This window comes from Sycon ciliatum, chromosome 5 (genome assembly GCF_964019385.1).
Source record: "Sycon ciliatum chromosome 5, ocSycCili1.1, whole genome shotgun sequence".
Classification (NCBI taxonomy): domain Eukaryota; kingdom Metazoa; phylum Porifera; class Calcarea; order Leucosolenida; family Sycettidae; genus Sycon; species Sycon ciliatum.
Genome location: NC_088647.1, coordinates 3,999,038 through 4,019,283, shown reverse-complemented (window position 1 = coordinate 4,019,283; position 20,246 = coordinate 3,999,038). Strand labels below are relative to the sequence as shown.

At 50.3% G+C, this 20,246-nt stretch overlaps 1 protein-coding gene across 1 annotated transcript in view; it reads right to left on the bottom strand.

Moving 5' to 3' along the window:
- LOC135817226 (protein CBFA2T1-like) overlaps positions 1-19,869 on the bottom strand; it is a 23,995-nt gene extending 4,126 nt beyond the window's left edge. Inside the window, exons 1-6 of the mRNA XM_065330354.1 lie at positions 19,542-19,869; positions 14,881-14,940; positions 13,232-13,383; positions 3,644-3,826; positions 1,881-2,222; positions 811-1,116 (exon numbers count right to left, since the gene is read on the bottom strand). Of these exons, the coding sequence (XP_065186426.1) occupies positions 811-1,116; positions 1,881-2,222; positions 3,644-3,826; positions 13,232-13,383; positions 14,881-14,923 (1,026 nt within the window). The 5' untranslated portion in view covers positions 14,924-14,940; positions 19,542-19,869. The remainder of the gene's footprint in view (positions 1-810; positions 1,117-1,880; positions 2,223-3,643; positions 3,827-13,231; positions 13,384-14,880; positions 14,941-19,541) is intronic.
- Positions 19,870-20,246: the final 377 nt, after the last annotated feature.

Genomic DNA, 20,246 nt, shown 5'->3' with positions numbered 1-20,246 from the left:
TATGTACATATCTGGGTGTCGGGGAGGGTGGATGCATGGAAAATCAAACAAAAAGCAAAAAAAAGCCTGCCAACGAAACACTTCTAGCGGCATACTGGGCTTGATATAGAAGAGAACAAGACGAGACAATGGCCTTGGGTGTAACGTCACGCAAGCACACCGAGTGTCACTAAGCACCTGCTAAAAGCACTGAGATCATTTCGGAATGGCGAGGCAAGCAGACGCAGACCAGGCTAAGCATAGCACTCATGATGAGTAACCAAGGACTCCAGCCAGGCCAAGCATAGCACTCATGATGAGTAACCAAGGACTCCAGCCAGGCCAACCACAGTATTCATGATGAGTAACCAAGGACTCCAGCCAGGCCAAGCATAGCACTCATGATGAGTAACCAAGGACTCCAGCCAGGCCAAGCATAGCATTCATGGTGTATAACCAAGGACCCTAGAGCAGCTACAGGAACCATTCCCCGATATGAAGTGGATAGGGCCGGTGAGTTCAAAGCAAATTCTCCATGACGACAACTAGCACATCTAGAAATCTGTGAGGTGAACGCATTTACATTTCAGGACAATGCAACAGTGGAGCATGCATGTATAGACAGATCCATTGAAAGAGGCCGTGTCACGGTGCATGCCTACGATCGACAATGCCGACAAGTCGTGCTGGCCTTGGCCACGGTGTGTAGGATAACACTAGCAATGTTGTGCATACTGTAACCAGCTGCTCTCAACGATTAGCACCACTAGTTTTCAGTATTTAGTTAGCAGATGCATCTTCAACATACACCACAGGATCAGTCGAGGGTACCTGGTTGATGTTTGGTCGGCTTGCGTCACCTTGGTGAGCGTCTGAAGCGTGATCATCACCGCGTGCTCGCTCTTCCATATGACCAGGCTGCTGCTGTTGAGCCTGCTGCTGCTGCTGGCCCTGCTGTAGCTGCTGTGGTTGGTCTTTGGCGGCGGAAGCGTCGCCGGAGTCCTCTGCCCCCGGTTCGCAACACACGCGGTGGTGCTTGACCTTCCAGTCGCGGCGCTGGCACCAGACACCGCAGTAGCGCGCCTTCTTGCATCGGCTACACGTCTCTGTTGCCTCGCGACCACAGTTCCAGCATTGCTACCAGGCACACACAGACAGAGAGACAGACACACACACACACACACACACACACACACACACACAAGGTAAGGTGGTGTCACTGCAAAAGGGCTTGATGCATACGAAGTGCAGAATCATTTCACACATGCACTTGGAGCAAAAAGAACCAAGTTACAAACCAAATTTCCTGTTAGCACTCCAAGTTTCACGCTAATGTGATCATCACACTTTTAGTCAGCGTGAAACTCAGTTTCCCAACGAGTCACTTTATTTCCAAGATTAATATAATATAAAACGGGTTCTGTTCATGACACCAACAAATTAGAAACAGCTACAGAGAGAGAGAGAGAGAGAGAGAGAGAGAGAGAGAGAGAGAGAGAGAGAGAAGAGAGAGAGAGAGAGAGAGAGAGAGAGAGAGAGAGAGAGAGAGAGAGGATCGCATGGCCTAGTCTTACAGAAAGGCTTCAGCACCGAACTCATGCACATGCTGAATCTGTTGATCTGTTGACATCTTGAAGATACTACAGTAACCAGGATGCTGAACAAGATCACCGAAAAATTCCTGACTGCGGCAGTACTGCAGGTATTTAGGAAAGCAGCAGCCGGGGTTTGCACGGTGCCTGGCCAACTGCTGACCAGGCACAAGTTCTAGGACTTATGCCTGGCTTCAAACCAACTGATGCCTCTCCAAACTAACTGGCAGCTTATATTTTGTGGCGATCCTGGCTAATTTCCACTGTATGCTCTTTAAAACTGTAGAAGCAAAAGGATACAGCTCCTACCTCCTCTTCCTCCTGTGTAGCAGAGGGCACTGTTTCACCACTACTGCCACCTCCGCCAGTCTGCTGTGACTGAGGCTGTTGCGGCGCGCCTTGCACTGCCGGAGGATGGGCCGCGCTGGGACCGCCGTTGCGCGCTGTGCCCTGCGGCTCGGCTGGTGCCGCGGCCGCTGCGCTCTGCGGCGGGGCCGCGATGACGGCAACCGGTGGCTGCTGTGCGGGCGCCTGCTGGGGCTGTACATGGTGACCATTGCCGTTACCATTGCCGTTACCATTGCCAGCGCCACCCTGCTGCATCTCAAGACTCTGCTGGTACAGACGACGCTGATGAGCAAGGTCACCGGTCTGTAACGTAAACACGAGTGCAAGTATACATGCACATGCAAACACAGTGACATCATGTACCAAGTACCATGTTACACAGTGACATCATGTACCAAGTACCATGTTACACAGTGACATCATGTACCAAGTACCATGTGCAACCTTCGCAAGAACAAGAGAAGCACGCAAATCTACAGATGTACTAGATGCACAACCGGCACAGGTTTCTTATAGCAATGGTATATAGCAATGGTATATAGCAATGGTAGCGGAAATGATCTGAATGGAATAGATCAAGGCTAGCGCCAGATAATACATACAAACACGCGCGCGCACACACACATACACACACACACACACACCACGCCCGGTATTTTACGACTCGCTGGTCTAGGATGTGCAGCAAAGGGCCACTGCCGAAGCAAATCTTGTTGTTTGATGCCGGGAAAGACACGCGGAGAAGGCGTCCTTTCTCCAAGCCATCTTGGTCATTTTTCTCAATCCGCTGGTGCGTGTCGACCAAGATATGTCCGTGAGGTACTGGTGAACTGGAGTCCTGGCATCTACAAGAAATTGTCGCGCCTAGCTAACCAATGTTGTCAGTAGAACTCAGCGTTTCCTGATCGCGACTCGGCACACTCTTTTCTGTTGGACCTCGCAGCTTTCACCCTGCGAGTGTGGAGTTTCCTGGCCTCAAATGAATATCTTAGTCATGACCATGATGACAAGTGACTGGTATGATCCTTGACAGGCCCGAGTCCTTAGCTTGAGTCAAGACGAAGGTAAACTCTTCACTTGGAACGCTTGCTGTCTCCTCGCCGGGTCCTTTCTTGTTACACTTGCAGATATGCGAACGGCTGCCCGTTTTGTTGGTGCGCGCGGCCGACCATGATGTCTTCAAAAAAGTACTTCAGCGGTTCTACTTGGCCGATTCTCACAGTCAATAGCTCATTTTCAAGGTCTTGGAATTCTCTATCGGTTCACCGTCCCCGATTCCTATATTTTGTCTTCATTCACTTGTTCGCACGTCTTCGAGTTGAGTGATTTCACCATCCGATCTCAGGCAAACGAAGGCCAAATCGAAAAATTCGAGACGGTACCCCTCCAAAGACACCTTCTGAACACGAATCCACAATGGCCTTATGTCTAAAACCAACGAATACAGTTAGGCTCAGAAAACACCCGACAATTGCAAGAAACAATCCGTTTTGCCGTGCGCTGATTGGTCAAATCCAAATGACCGATTGACGCTTTATACGGGCGTGGTGAGCCCTGACAGTGTTGGTCGACTCGCGATTTTGGCTCGCACCCCCCCCCCCCTCCCCATACGAATCATGTTCGTTTCAGGGACGACAAAAACTTTTGCGACGACTCCTTAAGGAAGCAAATGAAGGTGCCAAGAAGTACGAGGGGACTCAAGCAAGCAATATTTGCTGGCATACCTCATCCTGAGTACTCAGTGCGACGGTGCTGCGATGAACACCGCGTCCGTTCGCATGTTCGGCCTCCTCGCGTAGCCTCTGCACTATCGCTAGCCACTGGTTTCGATCCTGCTGTTCAGTCTCGCGCAGCATGCAGGCAGCCTGGTAGATCTTCTCTACCATCGAATGTATGACAGTCACCATCTGTAGCATCACACATGACAGACAATGCAACTAAGAGACAAAGTGGACACACAGTACTTTACCAACCCATATATTATACCAGAATGCCATGAAACTTCAAAGGATTTGAGCTGGAATGAATGTAATTGGGGAAATACGGTTTTAACTAATTGGTGCTGGAATGAATGTAATTGGGGAAATACGGTTTTAACTAATTGGTGACTGTCTGAGGCAGGTCTCCAGGTACACACACGCACACATACTTTGAAGTACATTCTCTGTAGGTTGTGCACGCCTGTCGTGTGTACGAAGCATGCGTCAACATGAAATCGTTGCACCTCCAGCAATGATCATAGCATGTTTTCTTATTTGCCAAGTTTCCGCGAGGATGTTGCAAGACTTCAAAGCTCTCATGGTGAACGAACTACCGTACGGGAGGCGGAACGATTTCAGAGGAAGTCGCATCATCAATGAGATGTTGCGAACTATCCACTCCTTGAAGAAGCGTTGTGAGTGGCTGAGATGGAAGGCGCCAGTGGCATCACCAAGTCGAGTATTCTACAGCCGTTGCCCACATAATCTGGTTGACGCTTTCGCCGGGACATGCATGGACGTGAGTGCTACGTGATCGAGCCGGTACGCTCGCACACAGTTGCCATGAAGAAAGTGGAGGTGGTACGGTACGCGGCGCCACACGACAGTGGCATCGTGACCTGGCAGTGGGTGACCGATTATTCGGCCATATTTGGCAAACGTATCATATTATTACAGGGTGCGACTAAAGAGCGCAGTGTAATGGTGGAGGTGACTCAACATATTTGGCCAAGCCTGAGTTTATTGCATTGCAGAGTAGGTGCAGGGCGTTACTTACGCTTCTTGCGAGAAGCTCAGTGCCGTAGTGTCAGCTGCTGTCATGGGAGGCAACCATGAGCACACAAGGCCTCGGACCGGGAGCATTGATCAAGGATCTTCAGCATCGATTTGGCTGCCCCACAGAGAAAGTTCCTCTTGAATGAAAAATCATAGGCATGTGGTGCGGTCTCTTCTCCACCGGGACGACGATTTCACTCACATCGTATTCGTCACCAAGGTATGTGTTGTGTTGGGGCCCCGATGGCTGGCTTGAATTCTGGCACGCGAGGGATGATGTACCAGTGTTCGAGAATCGCCGGTTTCCTCCTAAAGTGTGATGCAGAGATAACACCACTACTGGTAGGGATTTCAGACCACATCACCTCATGGCCCAAAAGCGTGCAAATGGACGCCCGCACAAATCGTGTGATGGTCATGTTACATGCAACCCAGGCACTACACAAGACCAAGACAAACTTGTCAGATAGGGAAAAACTCAAGACTTGTATATCACTCGTTCAGAGCAAGACAAGACAACAAAACAACAGGCATGCGCATATGCATGCAGGAAACGTAAGTAATAAGATAACAACTTATGACGCGTTTGTACAACGCTTGCTCAGATATCACATCCCTCCACCATCAGATGGAAACGACCAGAATAACAGAAATACATAGACTGTGTCGTGGCAGCAAATAATCTGATAAGACGAACTACAGATCAAGGCGGACAGGAGCCTTTACAGAACGAGAAGAACTGCGCATAGACACAACAGGACTAGAACCACTAGACTGGTTAGGAGTAGATTCAGGAACAGATAAATCAGCATTCTCACGGATCTCATCATGTACAATTGAGCCAGGCAGTGACATAGACTCATTCGGCGGAACACTAGGTAGAGCAGTTGAAGACGGTAGAGCTGTGGTAGAAGGTAAAGCTCTGGAATATGGAAGCTGTGGTGCTGACGTAGCAGTTGAAGCATCTTGCACCGACTCAGCAGGAAGGCGTTTCTTCAGGTGGTCAGAGTGACGCTTCCAGACTCTGTTATCAACAAGACGAACCGTGAATGTTAGAGGACCAAGCTGTTCTTCCACGGTGCCAGCTATCCACTTCGGTGAGGAGTTGAAATTCATTGCCCAGACGGCATCACCACAATAGAACTGGTATGCATTTGCACCACCACGATCATGGGCAGTGCACTGTTTGTCCAAGACTTTCTTGCCGCTGTCCGGGAACACGAGATCCAGACGTGAGCGGGGACGATGTTCCTTCCAAAGTAGCTCAAACGGAGAACGACCTGTTGTTGACTGCGGCGTCATTCTGTATTGGAACAGGAACCTGGCAAGGCGGGTTTCCAAATCAGGGCCAGACATCTTGGCCAAGCCAGACTTCACCGTCTGTACTGCGCGCTCGGCTAAGCCATTACTAGACGGATGATATGGTGAAACGAGAGTGTGACGTATGCCATTAGATGAGCAAAACTCACGAAATTCACTACTTGCAAAAGCAGGGCCATTGTCAGAAACAATATTATAAGGTAAGCCAAGCAGAGCAAAGGTCTGCTCCAGCTTGCGAATTGCGACAGCAGCAGATGAGCCAGAGCAAACATGTGCTTCAATAAATTTACTATGACTATCGACAATAATGAAGAGCATCTTACCAGCGATGGGTCCAGCAAAGTCGACATGGACACGTAACCAAGGCTTACCAGGCCATTCCCATGGGTGGACTTGCTGGCGATGCGGCGACTTGGTGACGGTCTGTTCGATTTCTGCATCGAGAGACGGCCACCAGACATAGCTGCGTGCCAGGGCTTTCATTCTAGCGATACCGGGATGACCGGCGTGCAACTCGTCCAGCAATGGTGCACGACCCGGTGAAGGAATAACTACCCTGGAACCAAATAGGATACAGTTATTCAAGACAGACAGCTCACTACGACGACGGGAATATGGCTCTAATCCCTCTGGAATGTCTTGGGGCCAGCCCTCAGACACGAACTTGTATACTAATGCCAGGGACGGATCTTTGCTCGTCCAGCGAGCAACCGATGCAGACGTAACCGGTGTAGTGTTCAAGACGGATAGCGATAGTACAGCCTCGGCTGGCTGCGGCGGTTCCGGTACCAGCGCCGGATTGGGGAGGCGACTCAACCCATCAGCGCAACCGTTCTGTTTCCCAGGCTTGTACTCCAGAACAAATTCATAATTGGCTAGTTTGAGTGCCCATCGCTGAATACGACCACTAGACTGAACAGGAATGGGTCTAGCAGGATCAAACAATCCCAGCAGTGGCTTATGATCTGTTTGTAGTGTAAAGTTGCGACCGAAGATGTACTTGTGGAACTTGGAGACGCCAAATACCATTGCCAAGGCCTCACGGTCAAGCTGCGAGTAATTCTTCTCACAAGACGACAGCGTTCTAGATGCAAAGGCTACTGGCCGATCAGACCCATCTGGCAGAACATGCGACAGAACTGCGCCAACACCATACGGGGAAGCGTCACAGGACACGACAATAGGTAAACTAGGATCATAATGAATACGTATCGGCTCAGAAAGCAGCAGAGACTTGCCTGTATCAAACGCTTTCTGGTGACTATCAGACCAACACCACGACTTTGATGATAACAATTCATACAATGGAACTAACACTGAGCTTAGATTCTCGATGAACTTGTGGTAATAGTTTATGAGTCCCAGAAAGCTTCTCAGTTCAGGGACATTCTTGGGCTGTGGGGCCTTCACAAGGTCATCCACTTTCTCAGCCGACGGCCTAATGCCGACTGAATCAATAACATGGCCCAGGAACTCAATAGACTGCTGAGCCACGAGACACTTCTCACGATTCAACCTGAGACCCGCGGACGCTAGACGATCCAGGACCAGCCTCAGATTCTCATCATGCTCCGCACGAGTCTTTCCAGAAACAACAATGTCGTCGAGATACACTACGACAAAGGACAGACCTGCTAACAATTGTTCCATCGTGCGCTGAAATATTGCCGGGGCCGCCGACACGCCAAAGGGTAGGCGGTTGTAGACGAACAATCCTTTGGAGGTGTTGATTGTCGTCAGCAGCTTAGACTCGTCGTCGAGCAACAGTTGTTGATAAGCATGTTTCAGGTCAAGCTTGGAGAAGAATGCGCCTTGCGATAACTTCTGATACAAGTCGTCGATGTTGGGCAAGGGGTACTTGTCTACTCTTGCCGACTGGTTGATAGTACATTTATAATCGCCACAAATTCGTATGCTACCGTTCCGCTTGAGAACGGGTACGATTGGAGCTGCCCACTCCGAATACTGGACAGGACTAATGATGCCAGCTTCCTCCAGTCGACTCAGCTCTTTTTCCACTGCTGCTTGTAACGCATAAGGAACAGAGCGTGCCTTCAGGAACCGGGGTCTGGCGCTGTCTGCCACGGACAATTTGACTTTTCCATGTTTCCAGGTGCCCATGCTACGTTGGAAGAGCTGCGGGAACTCTGACAATATCGAGTGCTCGCGTGACACGTTGAACACGAAGTTCCAATTCAACCTCAGCAGTTGCAACGCGTCTCGACCCAGGAGATTTGGTCCGTTTCCTTGGACAACGACGATCGACAATTCTGCTGATTTACGAGAAGCATGGGTCGCAGAAGCACTAAAGCGACCGACGACATTCAGAATTCCGCCGGAGTAAGTACGCAGCTTCGGCAGATCACTTGTGTCGAGCGACAAATTGACCTTGGATGCCAGCCGATGAAATTCGTTTTCAGACATCACCGTCACGGCTGCACCCGTGTCGATTTCAAACACGACTGGCTGTTTACATAACTGGAGGGTACAACAGTACGGGTCCACGCGGTCCTTGTCACTCTGCGTGCGGTACAACGAATAGTACTCGTCCAGGCCGCTGCTGTACGGACTTGCAGTTGTAGGACCGGATGCAACACTCGCACCAGTACCAGCACTTGCACGATGACTTGGAGCAGGAGCAGGGTTGACTGGCGACGTTCCATGTACTTCTTGAGACTGGCCAACCATGTGTACACTGCCACCAGTGCTGGACTGCTGTGAACGGCAAACTTTGGCGAAGTGGTTTGGCTTCCTACACTTCCGGCACGACTTGCCCAAAGCTGGGCATGACTCGCGCTTCTCGTGCCACTGGTCTCCACATCCACCGCATTTACGTGACTGGCCACGCGATGGCTCCACAAATCCACCCCGTCCAGCTTGCCTGTGACTCTGGTCTCGGTGGTGCACGGCATTGACAAGCATACTACTACTCCCGGTATAACCGGTACCAGACGAAGTAGAAGTGGTTGAGGACATTCCTTCCGACTGGGACTGGGCGTCCTCCCAAATTCTGCACATTTCCAACGCTCGTGGCAGAGTCAGGGCTGGTTCTGACAGGAGCTTCTTCTTCAGCTCACTGCTGTCGACTGTGGCTACGATCTGGTCACGTATAGCTTCCGCAGTTTGTCCTTCATTCTCGAAAGAACAAAGCCGAGCTTGCTGCCGAAGCTTGGTGCAGTACTGCACTGTGGACTCTCCCTGCCGGCGAGTGAGTTGACGGAAGACGTGCCTCTCATACGTAGGGTTTGCAGGAGCACCGAAATGAGCTTGCAAGGTACGCTTGCACTTGAGGAACTCATTGTCATTCTGTGTTCTCTGATCTGGTGGAAGGCTGTCATCTGGGTCGGATAGGTCCTCGAATAAATCCTGAACTTCTAGACCCGCGAAGTGCAAGAGCAGTGCTTTTGAACGCTTCTTGTTCGTAATGTCCTTTCCCGTCAAATAATAGTCAAAGGCTCGAACCCATTTTGTCCACCTCAGAGCCACTTGAGATGGGGGTCCGGACGTGTCGAATGGTGGAAGACGGTCACGATCTCCCTCCATCGCGCAGGACGTTGTCTTCGTCGCCAAATTGTTACATGCAACCCAGGCACTACACAAGACCAAGACAAACTTGTCAGATAGGGAAAAACTCAAGACTTGTATATCACTCGTTCAGAGCAAGACAAGACAACAAAACAACAGGCATGCGCATATGCATGCAGGAAACGTAAGTAATAAGATAACAACTTATGACGCGTTTGTACAACGCTTGCTCAGATATCACAGGTCATAATGTCAAGTCGAGTAAAGAGGTGTGGAACTGTTTTTCGAAATGAAGGAAGTCTTGCACAGTTGGAGAAAGTTTCGGTTCGTCTTGTTGGAGCTTGCCTTTGTTTGGGACCAGCAAGAATGGAGCTGTTACGTTCATTTTTGATGGAGATACGTATGCGGATGGAAGGGAAAGGTGAGAAACTATATGATCTGTCCGGGTCCCCTTCTTGAAAATGTGATATTCGTATTCTACGACCTCGAATTAGTCTAGATAGAAGGTAATCTTTATTGTTTTCACCTTCCAGAAGACCTATTTCTTGCATTCCTCTTTGTACTTTGGCGTGCAGCGCCGCCATAGTCACAGTATGGAAAGCAGCAAGAAGTATCCTGCGCTAAACGATACTGATGTACAAATTGAATTGCTCTTGGCTGTTTCGGTCCATGCCCCGATTCTTGTCTCCAATGCTGTTATGCTCGATCTGGTTGACCTCCGCAAGAATAGCTGAAAGAGTACCGAACTGGGAGATTTGCTGTATATTCTTGTTGCATTTTGCTGTATCTCTGCTGAAGTGCGTGCTACAATTACCCCGGCCAATACAATGGCATGTACATGTATATGTTGAGCTTAGTCAGTGCCTCTTCCCTGGTCATTCTATTTCTTGACACCAACAGTTCAAAGCTATCTCAGGACTGTATTATCAATGTCTCCTGTTACTAACTACATTGTAAACCATGCTACTCAGCTGTTTCATGCGGAGAATCAAGATTGTTTTTGGATCTGGTGTGTGGTTGCTATGCGTTGCTAAGGAAAGTGGGTTCTCTCAGTTTGACATTCCTTTCTGATCTCAAATGTGTGGGGTGTTTGTCGGAAAAATCCGGTGACATGCGATGACTATTTCGTTTGTAACTTTGGTTTCCTTTGTCCGATTTAGAAGAAAAAAAGACCACCAAACTCCTCAGGAAGCTCTAACCTATCCAAAAAGCAAAACATAAGCCACAGAAAACTGATTTGAAAAAAAAAGGTCTGAAGTCCCTACTACTGGCGTTGATGCAGCGGCCAATACAATCAGCCGAGGCACGCGATTGTCCCCTCATCTCACTTGTTGAGAATGCAACGCGAGCCAACCAGGATCGGTGAAGCTCCTCGAACAAGTCACAGAAGCAATGTTCTGTCTAGTAACCTGTCTTGCTCAGCACCGCGACTATGGTCGACCTTACGGCATGGGAGGAAGCTTGGCCTGACTTTGCAGTGTGCCACCACCTCGCTAGCCAATGTCAAGAGGCTCATGTGTCAGCACCGCGCCAGGATTTCGATGCTGACATCCGGCGCTTCATGCGCGAAGGCGTGATTGAGGTACCCCGGAATGCGGACGCCCCAGAGATTATCACAGCCTCGGAGGCTTATCCGGGTTTTCGCCAACCGGTGGAACGCTGACACTGGGTGGAACGCTATGGCCAAGGAGGTTGTGCCAGCAGCATTTACTCTTTTCGGCAACGATTTCCGCGTCCAAATGGACAATGCCACTTCACACATGGCCCTCCAGAGCTACAAGTATCTCGTCGTCAATTGCATGCTGCAGGTGCATTTTAGCCATCTTGTTCACCCGACCTGAATCCAATAGAAATGCCAGTCTGGTGGCAACTCGAGCCAAATTTAGCCAGACTCGCTGAGATAGATTTCTGAACCCTGGTTTCCACCACCACTGTCACCTTGTGCCTAGATACTCACCCATACATGTACTTGCCTTCTTTGATGCAGAGCTCGACTTGCTTCGACACTGAAGTAAGGTGACCCTACAACACGCGATCCGGCTTCATTCAACGTTGGTGAGCGAAGGCATGCAACGGGGCACGATTGTTGAACCGCACTTCGAGTCATGTCGACGGCTAGGGTTTTGATATCATCAACGCATTCATCTTCCGCTGAACGACGCCAGCATACACATCATATGACCACCGTGCCTCAGTGTCGGAAGCAGGTCCAGCTCGGCACCGAGGAGCTGCACTTCCTTGCATGGCTCGGACAACCACTGTTCAAGTGCATAGCATAATAGAGCTAGGACTAGATTTCTCAAAGTGCGAAGATTCCACTGTAGCCAACCACTATACCCATACATCTTCACAACACTCTCCTAACGGTCTCTGGGCTACACCAATCAGTAAAAGGAAAAAAAGAAAAATCGAAAATTCGAATTTTAGGGTTCACGGATTGGCATGCTAGCGTCGCCAGCTACATCATGCACGTGACAGGCGTGTGCATATACTGTCCCACACAATCGGTCAGTGCTCAAATCGCATTTTCCCATCAATATCACTCACTTTAAACTCTACGGGATTCATTACGGTTGGCTCAAACTGCCTGAATTTTTGAATCCACACGCACGAAAGACGTTCCAAGACTTTCACCGTTCGTATTTTTTCAAACGTGTTCCGGGTTTTTCAGTAACTTTGGCCAAAGTTCGGCTAAAAAAACAGGGGGAGCCGTTGCGTTTCCGTAAAATATTGAACGGTGGAAGGATAGCCAAGGTCGAGAGCAAAACAACAAGCCATTATTTGTCAAAATCGAACAAAAAACGGCTCAGTGCATCTATTTTCCGTGCACGCGCGCGCGTACTTTGGCCGACAAGGTGTGCAGAATTTCTGAAGAAGAAGAATAACAAGAGCAGCAGCGCTCGGAGCAGCCGTGCTGGATACATGTACTTCCAATCCTGACATGATGGAGCGTGTTGGCTGTCGTGAGCTGCTGAAACGACCCTGACATTTCTTTTGCTTTGTATACCCTACATATCTTGACGTGCCCTTGCTCAGTTTCGGCCTCTTTACAGGAAGAATATTTTCTTCCTTGGTATCAGCGGCCAAACAGCAAGAAGAGCAACAGATCGAGATTTGCAGGGCAAACAAAGGATGCGTGCAGCTACATCTAGTCAGGTTCGATGCAGCTGCGCTTTGCCAGAACCACAACAAATAAGAAAAGACGACAGAGTGTCTCAGATGGAACTGGATCTTTTGCCAAGACCGCCACCGCCGCCATCATCAAGTGTAGGTCAGTCAGAAAAACCGAAGCAAAAATGCAAAGCCCGAGTGAAGTGAAGCCACTGTACTGAATTATGAAGCCAAGGAAAAATTCAAAAAGTACGCTCTCCGGCTAGACTTCGAGTCGATATTTTTTTACTTCGATAGGCGCTGTCGCGGCCTGTAGCGCGCGTCCATAATCCAAAATGAAGGCGCACGTGACGGGTGCTTTTAGCGGCAAGCCGTGAACCCTAAATTTACGGGCGAAGATCCGAAGGATTATCTCTTTTTTTCTTTTAGTGATTGTTACTGTAGCCCAGAGATCGTTTGGAGAGTGTTGTGAAGATGTATGTGCAGAGCTAGAACTAGGGTTTCAAAAGTGTCCACATCCCAAGCCATTCTATCTAGATGCGGCAAAGACACGTTAGTCCCTATAAAGGTGTTAACAAAATACAGAATAGAGAAACTGACCGACACTAATCCATGCCATTCATCAGTGCGATCACGGGGTACGGGTAAATCTCCGTGTCCGTTAGTACTAGGAGCTGGTTCATTAGTGGCAGCAGCTGTCATGCCGGAAACTCTTCCCTGCCCAGTTGGAACAGCTCCATGGCCATTGGTAGCTGCAATGTTCAACACATAAACAGACAGTGAACAACGCCGGTGAGTAACGTCTTCCCCTCAAACCCAGTGAACACTACTACCGTTACCTGCTACAGTGTGTGTAGCTACGTGTTAGTCAGGAGTGATAAGTGTGCCACACAACCTTAAGTTGAGGCAACTACGAATACTAATACAGATGGTTTTTTGTATGGCATAACCAAGTCGAGGAAACAGCGCCACGTAACTACCAGGCAGTATTACTTCGAAGTAAGTTTCTTTACAAGCGACTTCTGGATATTACTCTCTTGCCCTCCACCTTCCAGTTTTGATCCTTGTCCTTGTCGATGTTCCAATTTACTTTCAACAACTCTACCAGTCTCACTGTATCCTTCTATCTAGCCCTGTAAATGCGGCATTATGCCTATCCGCCAGTCCCAGTTTCTTTGCACAGTACAACAGTACTCATCAAGGCGCACCCTTCACCCCATCGTTGTTCTAGTTCTGTAGTCATGCAGTCGCCGCGGATCATCATTTCAGAGGCCCGGCGGAACCGGTGCGGCTCGTCAGGCGAAAGCCGGACCAACCTTTCGGCCACCAACGTGTGTTTACAGTGCTGAGGTCGTGTGTACCCGCCATATCATACACAAAGTGTGAAAGGCAAGGGGATGACCGGACCAATAAAATAAAACTCCTTCTGCCGGTCCCGTTTCACGTAGACTGAGCTATGCACAGACCCGTGATCCACTGGATGAGAAAGGCATCGCCTCAATTGCCCAGACGAGGTGCAATACCAGCAAACGCGCCTAACAGCCACCATCGCACACGGGCTGTAGATGCAACAGCTCCGCCTAACGGAGTGGCTGGGGGTTGGGAGAGGTCATCTAGCTGACGGAGGCACATCAGCTCGAAGGCAAAGAGACAGTTCCGATCGCTGCATTTGCCTGCTCGCTCTACTCAGAGAATTGCTTGGAACTAGAGGACACAGGTAAATAATGACATGTGCGAGGCCGGTCTCAACCTAAAGCTGTATTCACAACTGGCGTGTGTACGCGTGAAACCACGCGTTTGTGCGTATTTTTCCTGGCTTTTTGGGGCGCCATGCGTACGGAAACGCGGCGAAATGGAAATTCCAACATGTTGGAATTTTCAGAGCGTATCAGGCGCGCACCAGCGTACATGCCAGTCACTTTGACTGGCGGGTCAAAAAATTAGTACTCGAAGGTGTCGCACGCGCTAAATACGACTCGGATTGCTGTTTTTTGTGAAAGCCTGAGCGCGCGTTTGGGCACGCATGAACCGCAAGCGTACCGCGTCCGCGCGCCAGTTGGGAACACAGCTTTAGGCGCATGCAGGACCATATAGATGGCCAAGGATGACCCTCCGAGTCGTGCACGCATCTGCAACACGGTACTGCCACTACTGGTCAAAATTAACGACGGCCAGCAAACTATTAGTTTTCAATACCCAATGATTAGTTTGGCTGAGCCTAGTACCTTACGGTAACGTTAATCTCTTACCCTGAGAAGGAAACCGTCTCTTGGCGTTTGGCTCCATAGTCATTGATGTACCACACAAGCCTGCGGCGGGAGAACAAGAACAAGAAACACGTATACATGGGCGGTGTCGTAAGCACAACAACGTTTTAAGTTGTGTGCCTAAATTGTATTGTAAGGTGTTAGGGCAGGATCAGTAGGTTCTGTTCAGAAGTTTTCAAGAGTGCCAGTATTATCACTTGACTTATAGGGCCGTTTTAGTGAGGACCTGTCAGTTTTTTCTTGGATCCTATATATAGGATTTGAGTATTCTGCATTATCCAGAGTGTTGTAATGGATGCAGATGATGATAGAACTGGCAGGGAGAGTAATATAGAATGCCTAGTAGTAGTATGCTGAATAAGTACACAGATACCATGAATATATGTCTGCGATTGATTGGGGAGCACTGCCACAGGTTGGCATATTTAGTGCTTTTAACCGTACTACCGCGGAAGCTTCACCCCGAAAATTGGCCGATCGGCTTGAAGGTTGGATTATTCCTACGGACGTATATGGAAAACAGTTCCAAACACCTCATGAAACCATTTCATCAATTTTCATAGGTTTTCATAGGTTGTTTATCAAAATCCTTTAGCCAGAAAGCAAATCCTATTATAGGATTTGCTGGTGACAGTTTAAGAGATAGCGCTCGGCCTGTTGGCACCTCCCATCTCTAGCGTCAGCATCCATCCCGAGGCCGAAGGGTTAGCGTCTCTGCCGGCGATGCGTGTCCCGGTGACCATCAATTTGGACCCTAGCCAGCCCGTGGTCCAGCAATCAGCACGGCGTGGGGCTCCGGCTTTGCTGCCGTCATTGTGAGAGCAACTCCAAGCTTGGACAGAGCAGGGCCTGGTCGAGCCCGTTGGAGAGGTCCAGGCGATTGACTTTGCTTCTCCGCTCGTCCCTGTCCTGAAGCCAGACAAGACGGTTCGGTGGTGCGTCGACTTGCGACAAGTCAACTCAGCCGTGCGTCGGCCCGGCATACAGCTGCCCACTACCGACGACTTACTGGCGCAGGTGTCAACGGTATTCTCCAAGCTTGACTTGAAGTCGGGTTACTCCCAGCTGGAGCTGGTGCCCGACTTCCGCCATGCATTTGTAATCGCCTCGCCGCTGGGCTACCACCGATTTTGTCGACTGCCGTTTGGAGTGTCCAGCGGCCCGGAACTATTCCAGTCAAAGATGGAGCAGATCCTGGGCTCGACGGCGTGCTCATATACCTGGATGACATCCTGGTCTTTGCCCCATCCCAAGCGGTGCATGACAGGCGGGTGGCAGCAGTGAAGGCGGCACTGAAGGCGATCAACGCCACATTCACCGACAAAAAGTGTGAGTTCAGCGTTTCCGAGCTGACCTTCCTGGGCCATTTTGTCTCGTCAGCGGGAGTCCGGCCAGGCAATGACAAGGTCCGGGCACTCCACGAGATGGCTGATCCGGAGCCTGCGGAATATCTCCCAGCTGCGCTCTGACCTTGGCCTCACCACCTACCTTGCCAAGTTCATGCCCAACCAGGCTGACGTACTGGCCTCTCTCACTGCTCTCCTCCCCGGCGAGTGAACGTGGACTCCCGAATGCATGCAGGCAGCAGCGGCAGTACGACAGCACCTCTCAACGTCACCCGTGCTAGCACTCTTCGACCCGAAGCTACCTACTCGAGTACAGGTCGACGCCTCTGGGGTGGGTCTGGGGGCTGTCCTGATGCAGAAGCACGGAGGCGACGAGTGGCGTCCCGTGTACTATGCCAGTCGGAAACTCGCAAGCCCAGAAACTCGGTACGCGACCATCGAGCGAGAGGCGTTGGCGATAGTGTGGGGCCTGCAGCGGTTCCGCAACTTCATCACCGGCCTCCCGGTGACAGTGCTGTCCGCTCACAAGCCGCTTCTACAAGTGTTCGACTGCACGTACAACCTTTCAGCAGCTAGCGTTCGGGTGCAGCGACTCATCCTACAAGATCTTGACTACCAGGTCTAGTTCCGCCCGGGCAAGTTCAACGTGCTAGCCGACGCATTGTCCCGCTTTAAGGTGGTCCAGGCAATCTCCTGCCCCGACAGCCTCCTCACCGATCAACGGCGCCAGATCGCAGCCAAGACATCCCAGGACGAGACACTCTGCGCCGTACGACAAGCTCTCATGTCAGACAACCGGCTCTCCACCCCCACCGTGGCTCAATACCGTGGACTCCGGCATGAGTTGAGTGTTTGGCCTTATCCAAAGACCAACGACCTCGTCATCTTGCGGGGGGGGGGGGGGGGGCTTGTGATCCCCGAGTGCTGCATGCCGGAAGTACTTGAGCTAGCTCATGTCGGGCATCCAGGACTGGCCAGAACGAAGGCCCGCTTGCAGGAGGCGGTATGGTGGCCAGGCTGGGGCCGTGCAACGAAGCGCTTCATCGAGCGCTGTGAGCCAGGAGAGGCCAGGGCATCAAAGGTACCGCTGAAGCCACGCGAGCTACCTCCTTGACCCTGGCACTCAATCGCCGTAGACATCTTCTACTACAGTGGCAAGGCATTCCTGAGTGTCATGGACCTGTACTCGTGGTATCCAGTGGTTGTGGAGCTGCACGGCGAACGGCTCCATCAGACCTTGAAGCGTAACCTCCGAAAGTCGAAACAGCCGACCGTGAAGAAGGCCATGCATGAGTCACTGGCGACCCTCCGCTCCACTGTCAACGCGACCACCGGCCACCCTCCCGGCGATCTCTTCCTCTGGGGTGGTTTTAACACACCGCTGAGGGCACTGCGTGCTCCTACCGAGGACCCTGACCTTGACAACGAGGATGACGAGTTGGACGAGACTGTCCGCATCCGCGAGGCAGTGGTGGAGGCGGGAGTGAAGGAAGCCTATGATGCACGCCATCATGCCACAGAACGTCTGGCGCAAGGTGGAGACACCGTGTCCGTACAGCAACCATCGGGAGCAACCGTTTGCGACACCGTCGTGTCAGCCACACCGCATGATGTGACGGTCGAGACGGAGGAAGGCAGCATCCAGCGACGCCACCTGGATCGTGTGAGACCTGGAGCACCCCGGCAGCTGCCGGACAAGCCTGCTGACAGCGATGCGACCACCGCGCCCACACCTGACGCTGGCGCTGGCGTCCGACGCTCTGACCGGCCACACAAGGCTCGTCAGATTCTGGACTTGCGAACTGGAGACACGCCTCGTTTTTAAAGAAGGGGAGGAATGTTGAGGCTTGACCTCAACTGAAGAGGTTTGACCTCAACTGAAGTAATGAACTTACATGTGAATGGTTTTGTGCATGCATCTGTGTAAAAGCTACGAGGGTATTACGTTACTATGCGCCTGGTTCCTATGTACTTTGCTATTTTGCCATGATGACGCTGATCATGATGTTTAGTTCCGTATCCCGCATGGTGTAGTACGCAGCCAGGTCTGGTATGTGTGCCGTCACAGCTAGTCTCATTGTTTAGTGTCAGCTCTGCATGCTTAGCTGCGCGCATGTCCGGATCATGTGGATGTGCCAAGAGACTGAGTGCGTGAAGTGAGTGAATCGAGGTTCTTCTTGTACGAGTTGTTGTGCCGTCCGGACGTGATTTTTGACACGCTGTTTTGATGATAGTGTTTGCTGATCTTTCCTTGGATAACTAATGTAATGGAATAAAGTAATGGACTGAGCTTGGAGTTGTTCCGTAGAAAGTTGTGAGCGAGCGAGCGCGACACAACAAAGACCTCATTCCTATAGTATACCCGCCACACTACTATTGCCCACGAATGGTTACGCCATTTTGTTTTATGACAGCATAGCTAGCTACGGTCTACTGCATTATTTTACTACTGTATAATTACAATTTTTTTCGTTCACGAAATCTTTCGTTAGATCACTCCACCAGCAGGTTCGTTTATATAATACGCACTAAATTTCGTTTTTGGTCGAGGTCTGTCACCCCGAACGTTCAGAAGGGGTCACTTGTCTTTAGTTTTTTTTTTTAATTTCGGCCAGTCGGCTACATCATTTCGTCTTTGGGATTAGACAAGGGGAAGTAGCCATGTAGGGGCATTAGCTCGCCTTTCGGCACCGGGAGTTGCAGCTCGCTCGACTTGACTCTACTGAGTGCAGAGGACCCACACCTTGATCTGGTGAGCTGCGTCGTGGGGATTTTGCAGTCTTTAGTTTGATACAAACTTTAGTTATTTCGTGCCCCCTAACGAATAGTTAATTCCAAACGAAACTTTGTACTTATACAGTACTAAACAGAATGCACGCACGCACAGCAAAACCCGTTCAAACCGTTCACAGTTCAGATAATAACAATAGCAAATAGAGAGCAAAAGAGAGCATAAGCATCATTCATTCGTGTTTTCTATTTCTCGATGCGCTAACATAGAGCACCCAGCCGCTCAGGCTGCTGCAGAGAACAAAGCTAGAAATAGGAGAAAGGGCAAGGCACGGGTGTCTGCGAGCTCAGGAAATCTATGAAATGAACGCACATGGAAAGTTAGTTTTCAGACGCTGGCACATTGAGCTGAAAGTACACAATTTCAACATGCTCAAGGTAGAAAACACTACAACGGCCAAAGCAGACACGCTTCGCATAGTTTACCAGTGCGCCGTACTACAGCAACATCTGACCAAGAACGACAAAGAACCAATTGGAAAAAGAGCAGCGAATACGAGAACTAACCTGCGCAAACTCGAGCCCACGCTGCACCCTCACGGCTTCAGGAAAGGGGATCTTTCCCTTGTTTGTGGATACACGTACGTACCACTAAACGACTATAACAATGAGAAGGAACAGGCTCAAAAGCAAGAACCTGGTGCGAGCTAGCAGCGACGAATAGCGCGCTGGAGACGAGAAGCTGTCAATTCGTGCCACCTAGGCCGCTCTGAGAGACGTACTACTACTAGTAAACAACAGCACAACCAACTAGTAATAGATGCTGCAAGTGCAACAACGTGGGTGAAATCTTTCCTTTGCCTTTGGCTTACTCACCAAAACTACTTTACTGGAAAAACCATACTTCCATACTCAGTAGATGACTGTCAGTGCGCAAAAGGTTACGTACATGCCATCCCACGCTATTCGTACAGTCCCACACCAGTCACCACACTGTCCACATGCACAGTCTCCACACTGCACTGCTTTGTTCTGAATGACGTACAGACTACAGACTGGCGACTGTCTGGAATGAGACTGTACTACTACTACTAGTACTCAAGTACTAGTCTGTAGTACAACTACAAGTCTACTGCCTTGTGCCAGTACAGTAGTCATCATGGTCATGGTAGTGCACACACTGTGAGTCCACTGACACAGTCAAGGCTGATTACGAGGACACACTGGGCTGAGAACTGCATGCTAGCAACCATGTACATGTACAGGGAAACC